This window comes from Ranitomeya variabilis, chromosome 3 (genome assembly GCF_051348905.1).
Source record: "Ranitomeya variabilis isolate aRanVar5 chromosome 3, aRanVar5.hap1, whole genome shotgun sequence".
Taxonomy (NCBI): Eukaryota; Metazoa; Chordata; class Amphibia; order Anura; family Dendrobatidae; genus Ranitomeya; species Ranitomeya variabilis.
In genome coordinates, this window is record NC_135234.1 from 125,581,273 (window position 1) to 125,599,028 (window position 17,756).

At 40.7% G+C, this 17,756-nt stretch overlaps 1 protein-coding gene across 3 annotated transcripts in view; it reads left to right on the forward strand.

The window, feature by feature from the left end:
* Positions 1 to 17,756, forward strand: part of ADGRG2 (adhesion G protein-coupled receptor G2) — a 225,666-nt gene that overhangs the window by 113,105 nt on the left and 94,805 nt on the right. For all 3 annotated transcript variants that reach the window (XM_077294653.1, XM_077294652.1, XM_077294651.1), the window contains 6 exons: positions 2,147 to 2,188; positions 4,003 to 4,047; positions 4,217 to 4,282; positions 6,100 to 6,162; positions 12,167 to 12,229; positions 13,944 to 14,018. In XM_077294653.1, the coding sequence (XP_077150768.1) occupies positions 2,147 to 2,188; positions 4,003 to 4,047; positions 4,217 to 4,282; positions 6,100 to 6,162; positions 12,167 to 12,229; positions 13,944 to 14,018 (354 nt within the window). The remainder of the gene's footprint in view (positions 1 to 2,146; positions 2,189 to 4,002; positions 4,048 to 4,216; positions 4,283 to 6,099; positions 6,163 to 12,166; positions 12,230 to 13,943; positions 14,019 to 17,756) is intronic.

A 17,756-nucleotide genomic window follows, 5' to 3' on the forward strand; every position in this document is an offset into this window, starting at 1 on the left:
ATCATATGGACAGCACAGCGACTAGCATAAAAACACAAACACACATACAGTATATATATTATATATACATATATATACACTAGATGGAGGCGTGATGCTATCGCATCGGGAGGACGGTAATGTCACGATGGGGGGCAGGCATGCGGCTCTGTTGTTGCCTAATGGCATCCTGTGATAATCTAATGACGCCTATGCTTATTTGCATTGTTTTTGTCCCAGCGATGCTGTTGATCTTTAAGAGTCTCATTTGCCCTTTGTTGTCTTTGACGTTGTGCCTTTGCTTCTTTCCTTTCATTGTCATTGGCATACTTTTTAGGAGGAGCCATGTTGGCGTTGATATTTGCTTTTTAAAGGGGTTTTCCCCACGAACAAAAGTTCATTTTAAAAATTGTCTGTGTCTGACCGTGTACAGAACATATCACAGCTCCTGGGCAGGGGAGGAAGAAAAATACAATACTGACAATACAGCAGGAGATTGCAGAGGATACATTTTGTGAAAACAGTCAGTGAAATATTTTACCTCACAAAATGAATTCACTGTGATCCCCTGCTGTAAAGTCAGTATTGTCTTTTGCTTGCTCCCCTGCCCAGGAGACCGAATAATATTGCACGCCCCACTTTTCAGTTTTTGAATGTCCCCAAAAATTTTAAATAACCAATAAATTTTGTTCAACTTCACAATTGTGTTAAAATTGTTGATTCTTCACCAAAAATTTACATTTGGTATCTTTGTTTGAAGCATGATATGTGGGAAAAGGTTGAAAGGTTCCAGGGGGCCGAATACTTTCGCAAGGCACTGTATTTGTGTTTCTTCAGAAACTTTGTTAGGGCTTGTTCACACGATCCTTTTTTCACTGCGGATTTTTCAGGTCCTTTTTTGGGAAAATCCGCAGTGAAAACCCGCGGTGCTTTTCACCGCGGATTTGTGTCCTTTTTCTACTGCGGATTCCACTGCGGGTTTCCAACTGCAGTTTCCTATTGGTGCTGTTGGAAACCCGCAGCGGAATCCGCAGAAAGAATTGACATGGTACTTCTTTTTTTCTGCAGGCAAATCCGCGCGGATTTGCCTGCGAAAAAAAGGATCGCCGGCACAGCGGATTTTGTTTTCCATAGGGTAACATTGTACTGTACCCTGCATGGAAAACTGCTGCAAATCCGCTGCGGATCCGCAGCAAAAACCGCATCGTGTGAACATAGCCTTATACCATGCCTGAGGAAGGGACCGAAGTCTTGAAAGCTTTATTTGTAACATCATTTTTTGTTAGCCATTAAAAGGTATCATAATCATAAGATTATCTTGTTTTTCACACTGAGAGAATTGATTAAAGGCATAGTAATCTTAGTGTATGTAAACTTTTGACTTTGTAGTGAGTAATTAAAATGCCTTAAAACATTCTCTCTCTCTCATCATTCTGGCATTTGGCAAATAATAATAATTATGGTAATCCTAATTGACCTAAAACCAGACAGATTTATTCTGATTTTGTGTCAGCTATTGGGAAAAAACATGCATATGTGTCTTTTTATATAGTGTATGTAAACTTCTGGTATATATACAGTCTGGTCTGTTCAAAATTAATGTTATTGTGAACAGTTAAGCAAGATGAAGATGAAATGATCTCTAAAAGACTTAAAGTTAAAGATGACACATTTCCTTTGTATTTTACGTAACAAAAAAATGTATTTTCATCTTTCACATTTTAAATATGAGATGATCGGAAGTGCAAAATATGTCTCATTTTACAAATTCTGCACTTTCGGTCATGCACAATGCGCCTCTGTTGGGGGTTTCTTTTATTTTGGCACCTTGCAGGCTCTGTAAATGCGACATGACGACCACAATGAATTCCAGTCAAATTTGAACTCTTAATGTCAATAGCGCTTCTTACCTTCATAACCCTGCGGTATAATGTGTTGGTGTATTCAGGACATATTGCTTTACAAATTGTGGGGTTTATGTTCTCCCTTTACTTGAAGTGTTTGCTTGTTAATGGTGACTCTTATAGGTTTTATGCAGTGTAAAGTAGCTGTCAACAGTCAACTAGAAATCACATAGAACTATTAATTTCATATTGAGGTTACATTTTAGCAAATCTCTAGCTGATATTGCTTAACATTACTTTTTTATTTGTTTTTATCTCTAAAGTGACAACAGGGCCAATATCGCCAACAAGCAGCCCCACAACAGGTATGTAATTCATACAAGACACACAAGGCTATGTTTCTAAAGTCACTTGGCTGCATTAGGGGGATGGTCACAAGTACCATTTTGTTTGTAGTTTGTCATTGGTTTGAAACAATTTTTGTATTTGTAGCAGAAAACACTTCTATTTAAAAAATATGAAACATGTTTTATCCACTGGTTTGCAAAACCTGTGATATTGTTGCAAATATGAAGGTACTGTAAACACATCCAAAGGTTGTGTGCATACAGCGTTTAGTGTCTATGCACAAAATACATACAAATGCTGTAGATTGTTGCCATCTTATAATTGACTTTTCAAATTGTTGATAGAACTGCAATAAGGTAATATAATGGGAGAGATGTATTAAAATACTGAATGCGCCTGTTTTCTGGTCTTGAAAAAAAAAAATCACATTTTGGCCCCTGACAGTTTTGAGCAAAAATGTAAAACTTTTTTGGATTGTATGCTGATCTTGCAGATTTTTTTTGAAAAAAGAAAAAGTAATCAGGGCTTAGATTGCTAACATATGTTAAAAGCAAACTTCTCATTTCTGTTGCGGAGACATTAGCTTGCAAAGTTTAGTTTCTAATTTCCCCTTCAACCAAGGGGTCATTAGCAGAGAGTTGTGTCTGGCTTATGTATTTTTTCCCTTGCATAATGTTGTCCAATCATAACCAGGAGTTGTCATGCAGGGAAATAAAAGAACATGCACCCAAAGAATTCTAAATTCAGCTTTTTCCTGTAAGATGTGTAATGATACACAGTTCTGCTCTCCTCTGTGATCTCTCACTTGCTGTGTAAAGTAGAGCAGAGCTGTGTGGCATTACAAACTCCTCTGCATCTCTCATTTCAGTGAGTGAGTAGGGGTAATAGAGCATAGCTATGTGCAGGGCTGGACTGGCCATCTGGCAATTCTGGCAAATGCCAGAAGGGGCGGTCTGGTTGTTGGCTGCCTCGCCTGCTACGTTGTTAGCAGAATCTGTGCTCTCAAGACATCCATATTGTTAAGAGTTATGATGGTGAATTGGTCTTGTAGTAAATCTTTCTTTCTACCATCCAGGGTAATATTAATAATATGTCCCATCTGGTACTCAGGGACTGGAACACCATGGGCCTGTGTGATTTCAAATGTCAGGGCTGGATTTCAGCCCCAGTCCGTACCTGGCTATGTGTCACTATAAACATATGTTGCTGCGGATATCTCACAATGCTCTTAGTTCTGATCTGCTCCAACTTTCCCGACACTGACTTCTCTGAAACGGAGAGCTACAGAGGTGTTTGTAATGAAAAATAGCTCAACTCTCCTCTACACAATAGGTGCAGAGGTCATGGAGGCGACCAAGGCTGCTTGTCATTATAAATCTCACACAAAGGAAGCCAGTTCCAAGCTTCTCTGGGGCATATTTGTTTTATATGTATCTTTGTGTAGTGTGAGTTTCTTTTAGGGGCTTCTATTTTCTTCCACACACCAAAAACAATGTTTGGCTTTTTGTGAAGTCAGTTCCAGTGTGAAAGAGAAATTAAAATTTGAGGGATTAATGTGTATGATGACAATTCGTGTTGCAGAATATGTTGGCACTTTACTGTATAAGAGGCAAGAAATAAATACATTTTATGCTATAATTATTTTTTTCAAATGCATACATCTAATGTATGCATCCAAAAGTAGTGAGAACAATTTTATTACCTTATCAATATCAGATCAAAATGTTCAAATAAAATGTTCCAAAATACATCATCATATCACTTCTTTTAAGATTTGTAGACACAGTAATTTGGATGCAACAATTTCAGTTTTTTTCTTTACATTTTACAGCGCTTTCTCAGAAATCCACAGGTTCAGCACAGGTTGATAGCACAGGTATGAAGAGAATATTATTTCAACATTTTTTCTTAGTACTCGTTTAAAAGCCATTTGCAAAGTATTTTATATTATGTTATTTGCCATCAGCTGATTAGTATATATTTTTTTTTCAGTCCACTTTCAAATTGCTTTCAATATATTTTCATATTATTAACTTTTTTTACAGGGACTAATACATTGACAAGTGGCTCTAATACACTCACTGCAGTGGAAACCACAAACATAACTGACGGTAAGTAGCAATATACTTAATTAGGTCAAAATGTTATTGACCTAGGTCTTAAACTGTTTTGCGCAAATGAGAACTGTTTTTTCAACAAATTTTATATATGTCAATAGTACAGACAAATATTAATATCTCTGAAATATATCAACGAAATCTGCGAACCCAAACCCGAACCTAGACCCCATTCATTTGAATGGGGGGACCTGAACATCCAGTGTTTGCCACGCTGTCATGCATGACCGTGCGGCAAACATTGCCTTTGATCGGCAGTAAAATCATTATCGCCAACTGTCAACACAATGGGCAGCACTTTGAACACATTTTATAAGTGGTCATAAACTTGTAAATAACTAATGAAAGAATAAAGTTACATTAAAACCAAGCACCATTGTTTTTCTTGTGAAATTCTCAGTAAGTTTGATGTGTCACATGACCGTCTTCCCATTGAAAAAAATAAAGTTGGATCCAAAATGGCCAACTTCAAAATGGCCGCCATGGTCACCACCCGTCACTCCCATATACAATGTGCCACAAACAGGAAGTTGATATCACCAACCATTCCCATTTTATTTAAGTGTATCCATATAAATGGCCCACCCTGTATATTTTATATTTTTCTATTTTAACAACTGTGTAATAGGGATTATAGCCTCATTATTTACTATAGAAATCTAAATTCACAGCACCCTCTGCAATATGAGGAAGGCATAGATTTCTGCAGAGCACAGCAATGATAGGATGAATAAAGTGAATACTGCTTTATTTTAACAATATGTATGCTTTACCGATTTCAGAGGTTAAATTCGGGGAGATTCACTCGCTACCCGGAAAAATTGTTGTAACTTCTAAAAGACGGTCGACTATACTGAAATTTGGACTGTATATACTTTGGTTCATGAGAAGTGAGAGTGAGTGAAATTCAGTGGCAGTAACAAAAAAACTTCCTCACGCAAAGTGATCTTCACAACTTTTCGCCCCGCCGGTCATCTCCATTATGAGATGTTGCTGCACGCCTTTCTGCGTATCGGTAGGTTATGTGTGGTGTTCGCATTTCACTCCTGCCGGATTCCTTCTTCGTTTGCTAACAATGTACAGATACAGTTTAGAGGAGCTTGTTTTCATTTTGAAAACTTATTGGAAAACTGGGTCCTTAAAGATGTGTCAAAGTGAATTTCTAAGAAGTTTGGAGGTTGAAATCCACCATCCAAACCCTATATTCTGTCATTGGTGAATAAGCTGGAACGTTCAGGAACATTACTGGATAGGTATGATGGAGGACATCCGAAAATGTCTGAAATAACCGTTCAAGATGTGAAAGATTGACTTCAGGCATGTCGTATTCCACATCTCAGCAAGCAGCCAAGAAAGGTTGTGTTCGCCTGTACAGAATCATTGTACTGATTTAACACACCCGGATTTTTTCCTTTGTGGCCATTTGAACGGTCGGATGTGCAGTAACAAGCCACGAACATTACAGGCACTCCGAGAGAACATTCAGCCTGAAATTCATGCTATGACTCCAGATGTCCTGAATACATTCAACAATATGGAAAGACGTGTGCAGGTGGGCTTGGATGTGAATGGTTGACATTTTCAACACTTGTATCAGGTTCTCATGAACCAAAGTGTGAACAGTCCAAATTTCAGTATAAAAAATAATCTCTTTAAGAAGTTACAGCAATTTTTCCGGGTGAAGTGAATCACCCTGTACAATTGAATTTTGTTGGTAAGTTTATGATTATAGCTATATATTAATAAATGTCTAGTTTGGTAACATGCGTTCCACGTGAATAAATGATGAATGTATTATTTTACTATTACAGTCACTGAATTTACCATTAACACATCCAAAAGTCATACAATTTGGACATCATTAAATACAAATGGTGAGTATATTTCTCATACAGCTCCCTTTTCAACATTAAGACAGAAATTAACAATAAAGAGACTTTAACCCCTTCAAGTTGCGGCCCTTTTTCGTTTTTGCGTTTTCGTTTTTCCCTTCCCTCCTTCCCAGAGCCATAACTTTTTTATTTTTCCGTCAATATGGTCATGTGAGGGCTTATTTTTTGCGGGACGAGTTGTACTTTTAAATAACACCATTGGTTTTACCATGTCTTTTACTAGAAAACAGGAAAAAAATTCCAAGTGCGGTGAAATTGCAAAACAAGTGCAATCCCACACTTGTTTTTTGTTTGGCTTTTTTGCTAGGTTCACTAAATGCTAAAACTAACCTGCCCTTGTGATTCTCTAGGTCATTACGAGCTCATAGACACCTAACATGTCTAGGTTATTTTTTATCCAAGTGGTGAAAAAAAATTCAAAACTTTGCTTAAAAAAAAAATAAAAGTGCCATTTTCCGATACCCGAAGCGTCTCCATTTTTTGTGATCTGGGGTCGGTTGAGGGCTTATTTTTTGTGTGCCGAGCTGACGTTTTTAATAATATCACTTTTGTGCAGATAAGTTCTTTTGATCGCCCGTTATTGCATTTTAATGCAATGTCGCGGCGACCCAAAAAAACGTAATTCTGGCGTTTCGATTTTTTTTTTCGCTACGCTGTTTAGCGATCAGGTTAATGCTTTTTTTTTTATTGATAGATCGGGCGATTCTGAACGCGGCGATACCAAATACGTGTAGGTTTGATTTTTTTTTTTATTGTTTTATTTATTATTATTTTTATTTTTCATATTTTTAGAAACATTTTTTTTTTACTTGTGCCATGCTTCAATAGCCTCCATGGGAGGCTAGAAGCTGGCACCACTCGATTGGCTCTGCTACATAGCAGCGATCATGAGATCGCTGCTATGTAGCTGAATTGCAGGTGTGCTGTGAGCGCCGACCACAGGGGGGCGCTCACAGCAGGTAGGCATCAGTAACCATAGAGGTCTCAAGGACCTCTATGGTTACTGTCCTGACACATCGCCGACCCCCGATCATGTGACAGGGGTCGGCGATGACGTCAATTCCGGCCACCCGGCCGGAAGCGCCGGTTAAATGCCGCTGTCTGCGTTTGACAGCGGCATTTAACAGGTTAATAGCGGCGGGTGAACCCGCCGCTATTGCGCGCACATGTCAGCTGTACAAAACAGCTGACATGTCGCGACTTTGATGTGGGCTCACCGCCGGAGCCCACATCAAAGGGGGAGACACGGCATGCGCAGTACATGTACGGCGCATGTCGTGAAAGGGTTAAGACAAAAAAAGTGCTTTAATATTATTATTAACCCTTTCACGACATATGACTTAACTGTAAGTCATGATCGGAAAGGGATTACTTAACTTGACATACAGTTAAGTCAAGGCGATCATGCGGCCACAATAAGCAGTGACCACATGATCACCGATCATACTGATAGCTGAGCTAAAAAAATTTTTTTCACTTTTACAGTTCATTGTTATAAAATTCTCGGAAGCCCTTGTTGGTTTAGGATTGTCAGCACACACCCAGATAAAATATTTGAGGAGTATAGTTTCCAAAATGGGGTAACTTTTGGGGGTTTTCTGCTGTTTTGGAACCTTAGCGGCTGTTCAAATGCAACATGGCGTTCACAGTCTATACTCATCTACGCTCGAAAAGTCAAATAGCACTAAAGAAAATAGGATTTGTACATTTTGTTGGAATTATGAAACATTACTGCTAATATTTTAACCCTTCTAACTTCTCAACCAAAAATATTTGTCTCAAAAATTATGCTGACAAAGGAGATATGTGGTAAATGTTTTTTATTAATTATTTTGTGCGGTATGTCTATTTGTTTTGATGGCATCAAAATTCAAAATGAAAAATTGCGAATTTTCAAAATTTTAAAAATTTTCTATATTTTCATAAAAAAATCAAATAATGACCAAAATGTACTACTATCACGAAGTATAATGTGTCAAAAAAAAAATTCTCAGAATCAATGGGATATATAGAAGCATTCTACAGTTACCACATAAAGTGACACTCGTCAGAACTGAAACATTTGGCCTGGTCAGCAAGGTGAAAACAGGCTGTGGCCTGAAGGGATTTAAAAGCTGGATAGTACTACTAAAATCTAGTTACTTCCAGTGACACAGCCCCTCTCTCTTTTCAAAATCAGCTTGTTACTTGGGGCATTTTGATAGCATAACATTAATCCTTCATCAGGTATAGCGATGCAACACCATGAAGGAGGCAACCTGACTTTGAAACCGGTTGCATGAATGAATAAGGATCCAGAGAACATACAGTGGGGACAAAAAGTATTTAGTCAGCCACCAATTATGCAATTCTCCCAATTGAAAAGATATTGAGAAAACAAATATGGAAAATCACCTTGTCTGATCTGGCAAGATTTATTTTGCATATTATGGTGGAAAACAAGTATTTGGTCACCTAAAAACATGCAAGATTTCTGGCTCTCACAGACCTGTAACTTCTTCTTTAAGAGGCTCCTCTGTCCTCCACTCATTACCTGTAGTAATGGCACCTGTTTGAACTTGTTATCAGTATAAAAGACACCTGTCCACAACCTCAAATAGTCACACTCCAAACTCCACTATGGTGAAGACCAAAGAGCTGTCGAAGGACACCAGAAACAAAATTGTAGCCTTGCACCAGACTGGGAAGACTGAATCTACAATTAACAAGCAGCTTAGTGTGATGAAATCAACTGTGGGCCCAATAGTAAGAAAGCGGAAGACATACAAAACCACTGATAATCTCCCTCGATCTGGAGCTCCACACAAGATCTCAGCCCATGGGGTCAAAATGATCACAAGAATGGTGAGCAAAAATCCCAGAACCACACGGGGGGATGCACCTAGTGAATGACCTGCATAGAGCTGGGACCACTGTAACAAAGGCTACCATCAGTAACACACTATGCTGCCATGGATTCAGATCCTGCAGTGCCAGACGTGTCCCCCTACTTAAGCCAGTACATGTCCGGGCCCATCTGAAGTTTGCTAGAGAGCATTTGAATTACCCAGAAGAGTATTTGGAGAATATAATATGATGTGATGAAACCAAAGTAGAAACAAAACTCGTCGTGTTTGGAGGAGACAGAATGCTGAGTTGCATCCAAAGAACACCATACCTACTGTGAAGCATGAGGGTGGCAACATCATGCTTTGGGGCTGTTTATCTTCAAAGGGACCTGGAAAACTGATCTGTGTACATGAAAGAATGAATGGGGCCATATATCGTGAGATTTTGAGTGCAAACCTCCTTCCATCATCAAGGGCATTGAAGATGAAACGTGGATGGTCTTTCAGCATGATAATGATTCCAAGCACGCCACCAGAGCAATGAAGGAGTGGCTTCGTAAGAAGCAAATGAAGGTCCTGGAGTGGCCTAGCCAGTCTCTAGATCTCAACCCCATAGAAAACCTTTGGAGGGAGTTGAAAGTCCGTGTTGCCCAGCGACAGGCCCAAAACATCACTGCTCTAGCGGAGATCTGCATGGAGGAATGGGCCAACATACCACCAACTGTGTGTGCCAACCTTGTGAAGACTTACAGAAAACGTTTGATCTCTGTCATTGCCAACAAAGGGTATATAACAAAATATTGAGATGAACTTTTGTTAATAACCAAATACTTATTTTCCACCATAATTTTAAAAATAAATCTTGCCAAATCACACGGCGATTTTCTGGATTTGTTTTCTCAATTTTGACTCTCATAGTTGTGGTCTACCTATGATGTCAATGAGGGTATGTTCCCACGGTCAGTAAACGCTGTGGGTTTGACGCTGCATACAGCCACAGCGTCAAACCCACAGCGTCCAGATGTTACATCACAGTGGATGGGATTGCAAGAAATCCCATATGCACTATGCGTTAAAAGACGCTTGCGGCTCCTTGCATAAACGGACATTCGGCGTGTCTTTCCAGACCGCAGCATGTCTATTTTTGTGTGGCGGAGACGCTCAGTCTCCGCAGCATAAATTTCCCATAGACTATCATTAGATGCTGTAAAACCGCATTATATTTATGGTCACATGCGTAGTAAGTGCGGAAACACAGCTTACTACGCATGTGAACTAATTTAAATAATGTCTTACCTTGTTTCAGCCAGAAGTTTGCGTATACTGCAGTTCACTGAGATCAGCTGACTGCGAGAACTGCCGTGCATTTGACCGCCGGAGTTATCTCCGGTCACTAGCAAAATTCTCACAGTTAGCTGATCAGCTGATTGTGAGATCTGCAGTGCAGGTGACCACTAGAGACCTAGTTATCTACAAGCTCTGCTGTTTCTGGATGTCAGGCTGGATAGTGGCGTATTGCCTTTGTTCAGCCAAAGGCATCCAGATGTAGCAGAGCTGGACTCGTTGTGGGACTCTTGGTAATTGGACTACATCAGACAGGGAGTATTATATGTTGGTTTATTATTTTATTTTTTTGCAGGAGATCGAGGGTGTCAGGGATTAGGCAATGCAGTAAGTATATTAGTGAATTAAGATTATTAAAGGACTTTATTCTGGGTTTGTCTTTATTGACCTTATAACTATAGGATTAGTAATGGAGAGGTGTCTTATAGATGCCTCTCCATTACTAAGCCTTGGGCTTGATGTCACCAGACAATACAAAGGTGACATTAACCCCACAAATATTACCCCACTGGCCACCGCTACAGGGCAAGTGGAAAGAGCTGGGTAAAGTGCCACAATTGGTGCGGTTGCGGGCTGCTATTTTTAGGCTGGTGAGGGCTAAAATTCATGGGCCTCGCCAGCCTGAGAATACCAGGCTGCAGCTGTCTGCTTTTTCCTTGGCTGGTTAACAAAAATAGGGGGACCCCACACCGTTTTTTTTGGAGGGGAGCCCACTATTTTTTGCTAACCATCCAAGGTAAGCAGACTGCTGTGGCCTGGTATTATCAGTCTGGTAAGGTTCATGGATATTGGATCCTTACCAGTCTGAAATATCAGGCCGCAGCTGTCTGCTTTACTCTGGCTGGATAACATATATAGGGGGACCCAACGCTATTTTTTTAAAAAATAATATTTATTTATTAAAAAGGAGGGGACCTCTCTCTGTGCTTTCCTCCACTTTCTGTGTCATGTACAGTAAGTCCGGCTGTGCCACAAGATTCACCTGTTATGTAAATTAGTACACATGCGTAGTAAGCTGCGTTACCGCACTTAATACGCATGTGACTATGAAGATATTGCGGTTTTACGACATCTAATGAAAGTGTGTGGGCAATTTACCAGCGGAGACTGAGTGTTTCCACTACATAAATTGACATGCGGTCTGGAAAGACGTGCTGCATGTCCGTCTCTTCAGTGAACCGAGGGCATCGGTGCACACATAGTGGGCATGGGATTTCTTGAAATCCCATCGACTATGCTGTAACAGCTGGGTGCTGCGGGCTGGATGCTGCAGATGTACACCGCATCCAACCCGCAGCGTTTACTGATCGTGGGAACATATCCCAATATATCTGCAAACCGGAAAATCACTTTTTTCTTCCTTCCCAGAAGCAAACTTTCAATTAGCTTTATTTCAAGTGACAAAAAAAACGCATGCAATGAAAAAACGCATCAAAAACGCATCTAAAAAACGCAACAAAAAGGCAGGTGACCTGCCAGTGACCTCAGATGCAGATTTGGTGCAAACTTTACCTGCGTCAAACCCTGAGCAAATACTGAGCCATTCCTGACCTGGAAACAAAGTGGGAGAACTTGCACAATTGGTGGCTGACGAAATATTTTTTTTCCTACTGTACACCCTTTTCTTCACTATGTGGCAGCGCCTGGGAATTACCACTCTTTTTCACATCAGCAAGACATTTATAAAAGACTGAGCCCATAGCAACCTACAGTTGCATATCAGCCTAATGCAGAATAGATTTTTTTTTACTTGTTACAATGTAAATCTGCTCTGTTCCTTCGTATAAATTATTTCACCTTTTGATTGTTTTCAGGAAGTGATACTGTCTTTAATAGTAGTACATTTTCATCTTCAGTGACAACAAACATCAGTAACTGTGAGTAATTACACATCAGAGATAATATTATTTTTCTGTGTAGTATCCATTGTGTGACAATTTGGTAACAAAAAAATAAATGCCGGCCCACCTACGTTCTGTACTCTTTATCTGTTAGTTAGCTTGTTTTTAATGTAATGTAATTATGTTCAAGGGACCCCCACGGCTTCCGCTTGCAAGGGTTTATTGCTGGATTACCGCTCATGCAATGGGATAGTATTGAATACAATAATAAAGGGTCAATAGTTTTTATGGTAGTTCCTTAATATTTTGAAAAATTGTTGCTAATCTTATAAGCTTTGTATTGTCCTAAAACATAAATGGATTTATAAAAAATTATGCATAAGGCCTCTTTCACACTTCAGTCTTTTGGCGTCAGTTTGAATCCGCCGTTTTCGTCAAATAGCGGATCCACCATTTTTTTTTGGGCGGATCCGTTATTTTCCCATAGACATGCATTAGCGACGGATTGTGGCGGATGGTCGTCCGTTCCATCCGCCATGTGACGGATCCGTCAAGATTAGGCGGACGTCATCTAGACATAGACGGACATTATAACGTTTTTTTGTCTGCGCCGAAATGGCAGTTCACGACGGATCCGTCGCGTCCGCCATTCCATAGAATGGCCGCCTATGGGCGACGGATCTGTCGCGACTGTCATTTGGCGGATCCGTCGCCCCAATCCGCTTTTTCAATTGAGCATGCTCCAAAAAGTAGATACTTTTCCCAGACATCCCCCAAGTAACGGATCCGTCAAAAAAACGGATCCGTTAGAACCGTTTTCTCAACAATTCTGACGGATCCGTCGATCCGTCACTATGTCGGAGCAGACTGACGCCAAACAACTGAAGTGTGAAAGAAGCCTAAGGAAGCCTATGAGTAATGTCAACATTTAACAGATTTGTGTGGTCTGACTAACTGTTTTAAGGGGGCACACACATTAAAAGATTGAGAGGTACAACATTTTTCCACATTTATGAAAATTTTCATTTTTTTTGTTTAATGAAAAAAATTTTGACCTAAATTTACTATTTGCGGAAAAGAACAATGTGTCATGAAAAAACAACCTCAGAACCATCAGGATACGTAAAAAGCATTTTTTTGGTCTTTCCAGTTCTGTCAATTTATAAAGAAATATACAATGTAGCCATAGGCTTAGGTGGTATGTTTGGACTGTGTGGTGTGGTATTTTTTGTTTTCTTGTACTTTTGCCATTAATTTTATTTTTATGCATTTTTTATTTATTCCATTTTGACACAAAATTACATGACGGTGCCTACTTTTATAAAGTGCAGAATGGCATTTAATAATTTGCCAGATTTGGTATTAACCACCAATATATAGGTATGTATAAGGTATATATAACTGGATTTGGCCTATTTTAGTGTCGCAGGTGTCACTGTGCTGTCTCATTGCTGCATAGGCAAAGATGCTTGTAGCATTGGAGAGCACTTGGTTCAGACCAACGATGCAACCATGTTCCTTGTCTGAACTGTCTATAAGGCAGGAGGCTGTGGATCCTGGCAAGCAGGCAGCTGGTAGGCTGTGGGGCTGTGCACTCCGGAAGACAAAACATGGGACACAACCCCTTATATTACAACAATGTAGAACAATATATTTTACTGTACTTACTGTATATTTTGAAGTGCGCAATGTAAATTTTGTTTGAGAATTTTCACTACTTTTTGTTTTATTTTGTTTTTATTTCTTACAGGGAATAGTAGCTGGAGTAGTGGTGTAACTTCTCAGCGTACATATTTGACTTCTGCGTACAGCCAAACAACAAATAGTAAGCACATTGTACTCTAGTGGCTAAGTATAAAACAAGTGCCCAAGGAGTATGTATGCCTGTATTGAAACATATTGAGGAGCTTACATACTAGATGGTGGCCCGATTCTAACGCATCGAGTATTCTAGAATATGTATAGTAGTATATAGCACAGCCCACGTAGTATATAGCACATCCCATGTAGTATATAGCACAGCCCACGTATATAGCACAGCCCACGTAGTATATAACACAGCCCATGCAGTATATAACACAGCCCACGCAGTATATAACACAGCCCACGCAGTATATAACACAGCCCACGCAGTATATAACACAGCCCACGCAGTATATAACACAGCCCACGCAGTATATAACACAGCCCACGCAGTATATAACACAGCCACGTAGTATATTGCCCAGCCACGCAGTATATAACGCAGCCCACGTAGTATCTAATACAGCCCACATAGTATATAGCAATGTGGGCACCATATCCCTGTTAAAAAAAAGAATTAAAATAAAAAATAGTTATATACTCACCTTCCGGCGGCCCTCGGATCCAGCCCAGGCGTTTAGCGATGCTCCTCGCAACGCTCCGGTCCCAAGAATGCATTGCGGCAATAACATGTGATGATGTAGCGGTCTCGCGAGACCGCTACGTCATCTCCGGTCATTGCCGCAATGCATTCTTGGGACCGGAGCGTCGCGAGGAGCGGAAAGGCGACGGAAGGTGAGAATATAATGATTTTTTATTTTTTTTTATTATTTTTACATTAGATCTTTTTACTATTGATGCTGCATAGACAGCATTAATAGTAAAAAGTTGATCACACAGGGTTAATAGCAGCGTTAACGGACTGCGTTACACCGCGTTATGCCGCGGTGTAACGCAGTCCATTTAACGGACTCTAAACTGCTATGGGGGCACTGACTGGAGGGCAGTAGGGAGGGGGCACTGACTGGAGGGGAGTAGGGAGGGGCTAATTCGCGGCCGGACTGTTCCCGTCGCTGATTGGTCACGGCCGTCCGCGACCAATCAGCAACGCGGGATTTCCATGTTAGACAAACAGACGGAAGTGACCCTTAGACGATTATATAGATAGATATGCAGGGTTGGCAACAGTTCGAAAATTCCAGGATAGTTCGTAAAAATAGGGCACTTTTTACCTGTGCGTAATATTTTTTTAAGGTGTTCGTTAACTTTTTTTTAAACTGAATAAACAGATTATTTGGGCTGTACTTATCACCTTATAACAGTTTACAGTGAATGCTGCTGATCTCTTCATAACAGAGTTATGGGATGTTAACATGTAACACTTATATTACCTCAGTAGCTACTGGGGGGCTGCTTGGAGGGGGTGCACCCCCTTCTTGCATTCTACATAGCAATAATTATGGATTGAGCCCTCCTCCAAGCAGCCAACACAGAGTTTAAAAGATATTAACTTGCTGCACCCAAAACATTTTGACACCCAGGATGGGTGGAGGCGATCCCAACGTAACTACTCAGCATAGAACACAAGAATGTGATCCAGCCTTGTACTGAAAGCGAACAAAACATGTTATGTACCCCAAAATGTTACCAATAAAACCCCTTATTCTGCAAAAAGCAAGAACCTACTGAAGTCCTTCGTCTGTCACTGGAAATACAGGAGGTTCCCACGTTACTGGGAGAACAAAGGCTCTGGAAAAGCGACATGTCTTTAACACCCCCACAAATACATTTCAGTGTAATCTCCTAAATCAAAATGCCGAATTCTGTGCCCCAGAGTCTTCCTAAACTACAGTAACCAGCCACAAACTGAAAGTCCACTAAACAATTTATGGAGTGCGTGTCTCCAGAAGCACAAGCTGGGCACTGTCTATGGGATCTAAGTTGGCATTTTTATAATTCTTCAGAAAAAAAGCACGGAGTAGATGTTACAAACTGAAAACACATGTGGTCCAAAATATTCACATCAGCTATAAAGGAATTCATTTGAGAGGGTCACTTTGTTTTTTTCTGCTATTCTGGTGCCTAAGGGGCTCTGCAAATATAACCCACAAACTATTCCAGTAAAATCTACATGCCAAAATCCAAATAGTGCTCCTTCCTGCTAATGTTATAAAATTCTGTGAGGAACCTGAGGGTTCATAATACTAACTATACTTCTAGATTAATTCCTTAAGTAGTGAAGTTTCCAACATGCAGTCACTTGTGGGGGTTTCTACTGATCTGGAACTTTGGGGGCTCTGCTAAGAGCACCTATAATCTATTCAAACAAAATCTGCTTTCTAAAAAGCCAAGTAGCGCTGCTTCTCATCTGATCCCTGTCATATGCTCATACAGTAGAGTAAGTTCAACCCCACATTGGGATATTACCACATTAGAAAAAATTGCATAACAAATTGTCTATTTTCTCCTATTTCCCCTTGTGTGAATTAAAACTTTGATGGGAAAGTAACATTTTAGAAGAAAAACCTAAACTTTGTTTTTATGGCCCAAAATACTCACCACACCCCAAAATGAATTCCTTATGGAGTCTAGTTTCCCAATTGGGGTCACTTTTGTGGGGTTTCTGCTTTTTTAGCACCTCAGGGGTTCTGCAAATGCATCATGATATCCAAATTTGCTTTCCAAAAATGACATGAGTTTTTGACCACATATGGGGAGTATCCAAATGCCAGAATGGTCGGTCCTTGTAGTGGGCCGCTCGATCTGTCGACCCTTTCAAGCTGTCAGCGGGTGTTCCATTTTCTGCAGCCAGCACACCAGGCAGCATCAGATTGCCTTGTGCACACGATCGGGCTGCACTTCTAAAATCACTGCCACTGCGCTAGACAGGATGAATTTGGCAGCCGCGGTCTTATGTCCTGATCACCAGCTGCAGTGAGGTAACATAGAGAACACGGCAGGAGGAGGGGGAGAGGCGCGTTGTGCTCTTCTGTTCTGCTCGGACCCTGCCACTTACTGCAGCTTGTGATCAGGAGTCAGAACATCAGACCACACACCCTCCTGTTTAGCGCGGCGGCAGGGACAGAAAGGATTTAGAAGCTGCTGATAACCTAAGGGTATGTTTCCACGGGGCGTAATTTCTGCGCTTTGGATGCAACAGATACCCGCTCCGTCCAAAGTGCCGCCCCCTGTTTTACATGCGGGGATTCCGGATGTGTTTATTGATCACATGTGGAATCACTGAATCGTATTCATAGACTGGGTTATTTATCTTACGGAGACGGAGCGTCTCCGCAAGATAAATAGACAGACATGCTGCAGTCTGGAAAGATGCGCCACATGTCCGGTTACGCAGGGCCGCCAGATGCAGCCCTGCACACATAGTGGAGACAGGATTTCATAAAATCCACTCCACTATGCTGTAACATCTGGATGCTGCTTATTGGACGCTGCGGCTATACGCAGCGTCCAGTCCGCAGCAAATCCTGAACAAATTTTTAACGCGGAAACATACCCTTACCCTGAGTGCATAGAGCAGAAGCACAGAAAGCCCCGGAGTTGTACCAGGAAACAAAGAAGCCAAGAGGCAAGCTTTGATAGAATTAAGGAAATAAAAAAGCTGTGTCCACTCTTCTTCCATTGCATCTCAAAGGAAAATCACCACTCCTGTGGTGAGCTATAACTCCCAGCATGCCATAGGAGCTGCTGTACATGCTGGGAGTTGTAGTTCTCCTCAAAAGCAGAAGGATAATAGTCAAACATGGGACATAGATGGCACCTATGGGATCTTAAAGGAAATCTGATGGCCGAGGCATGCTGC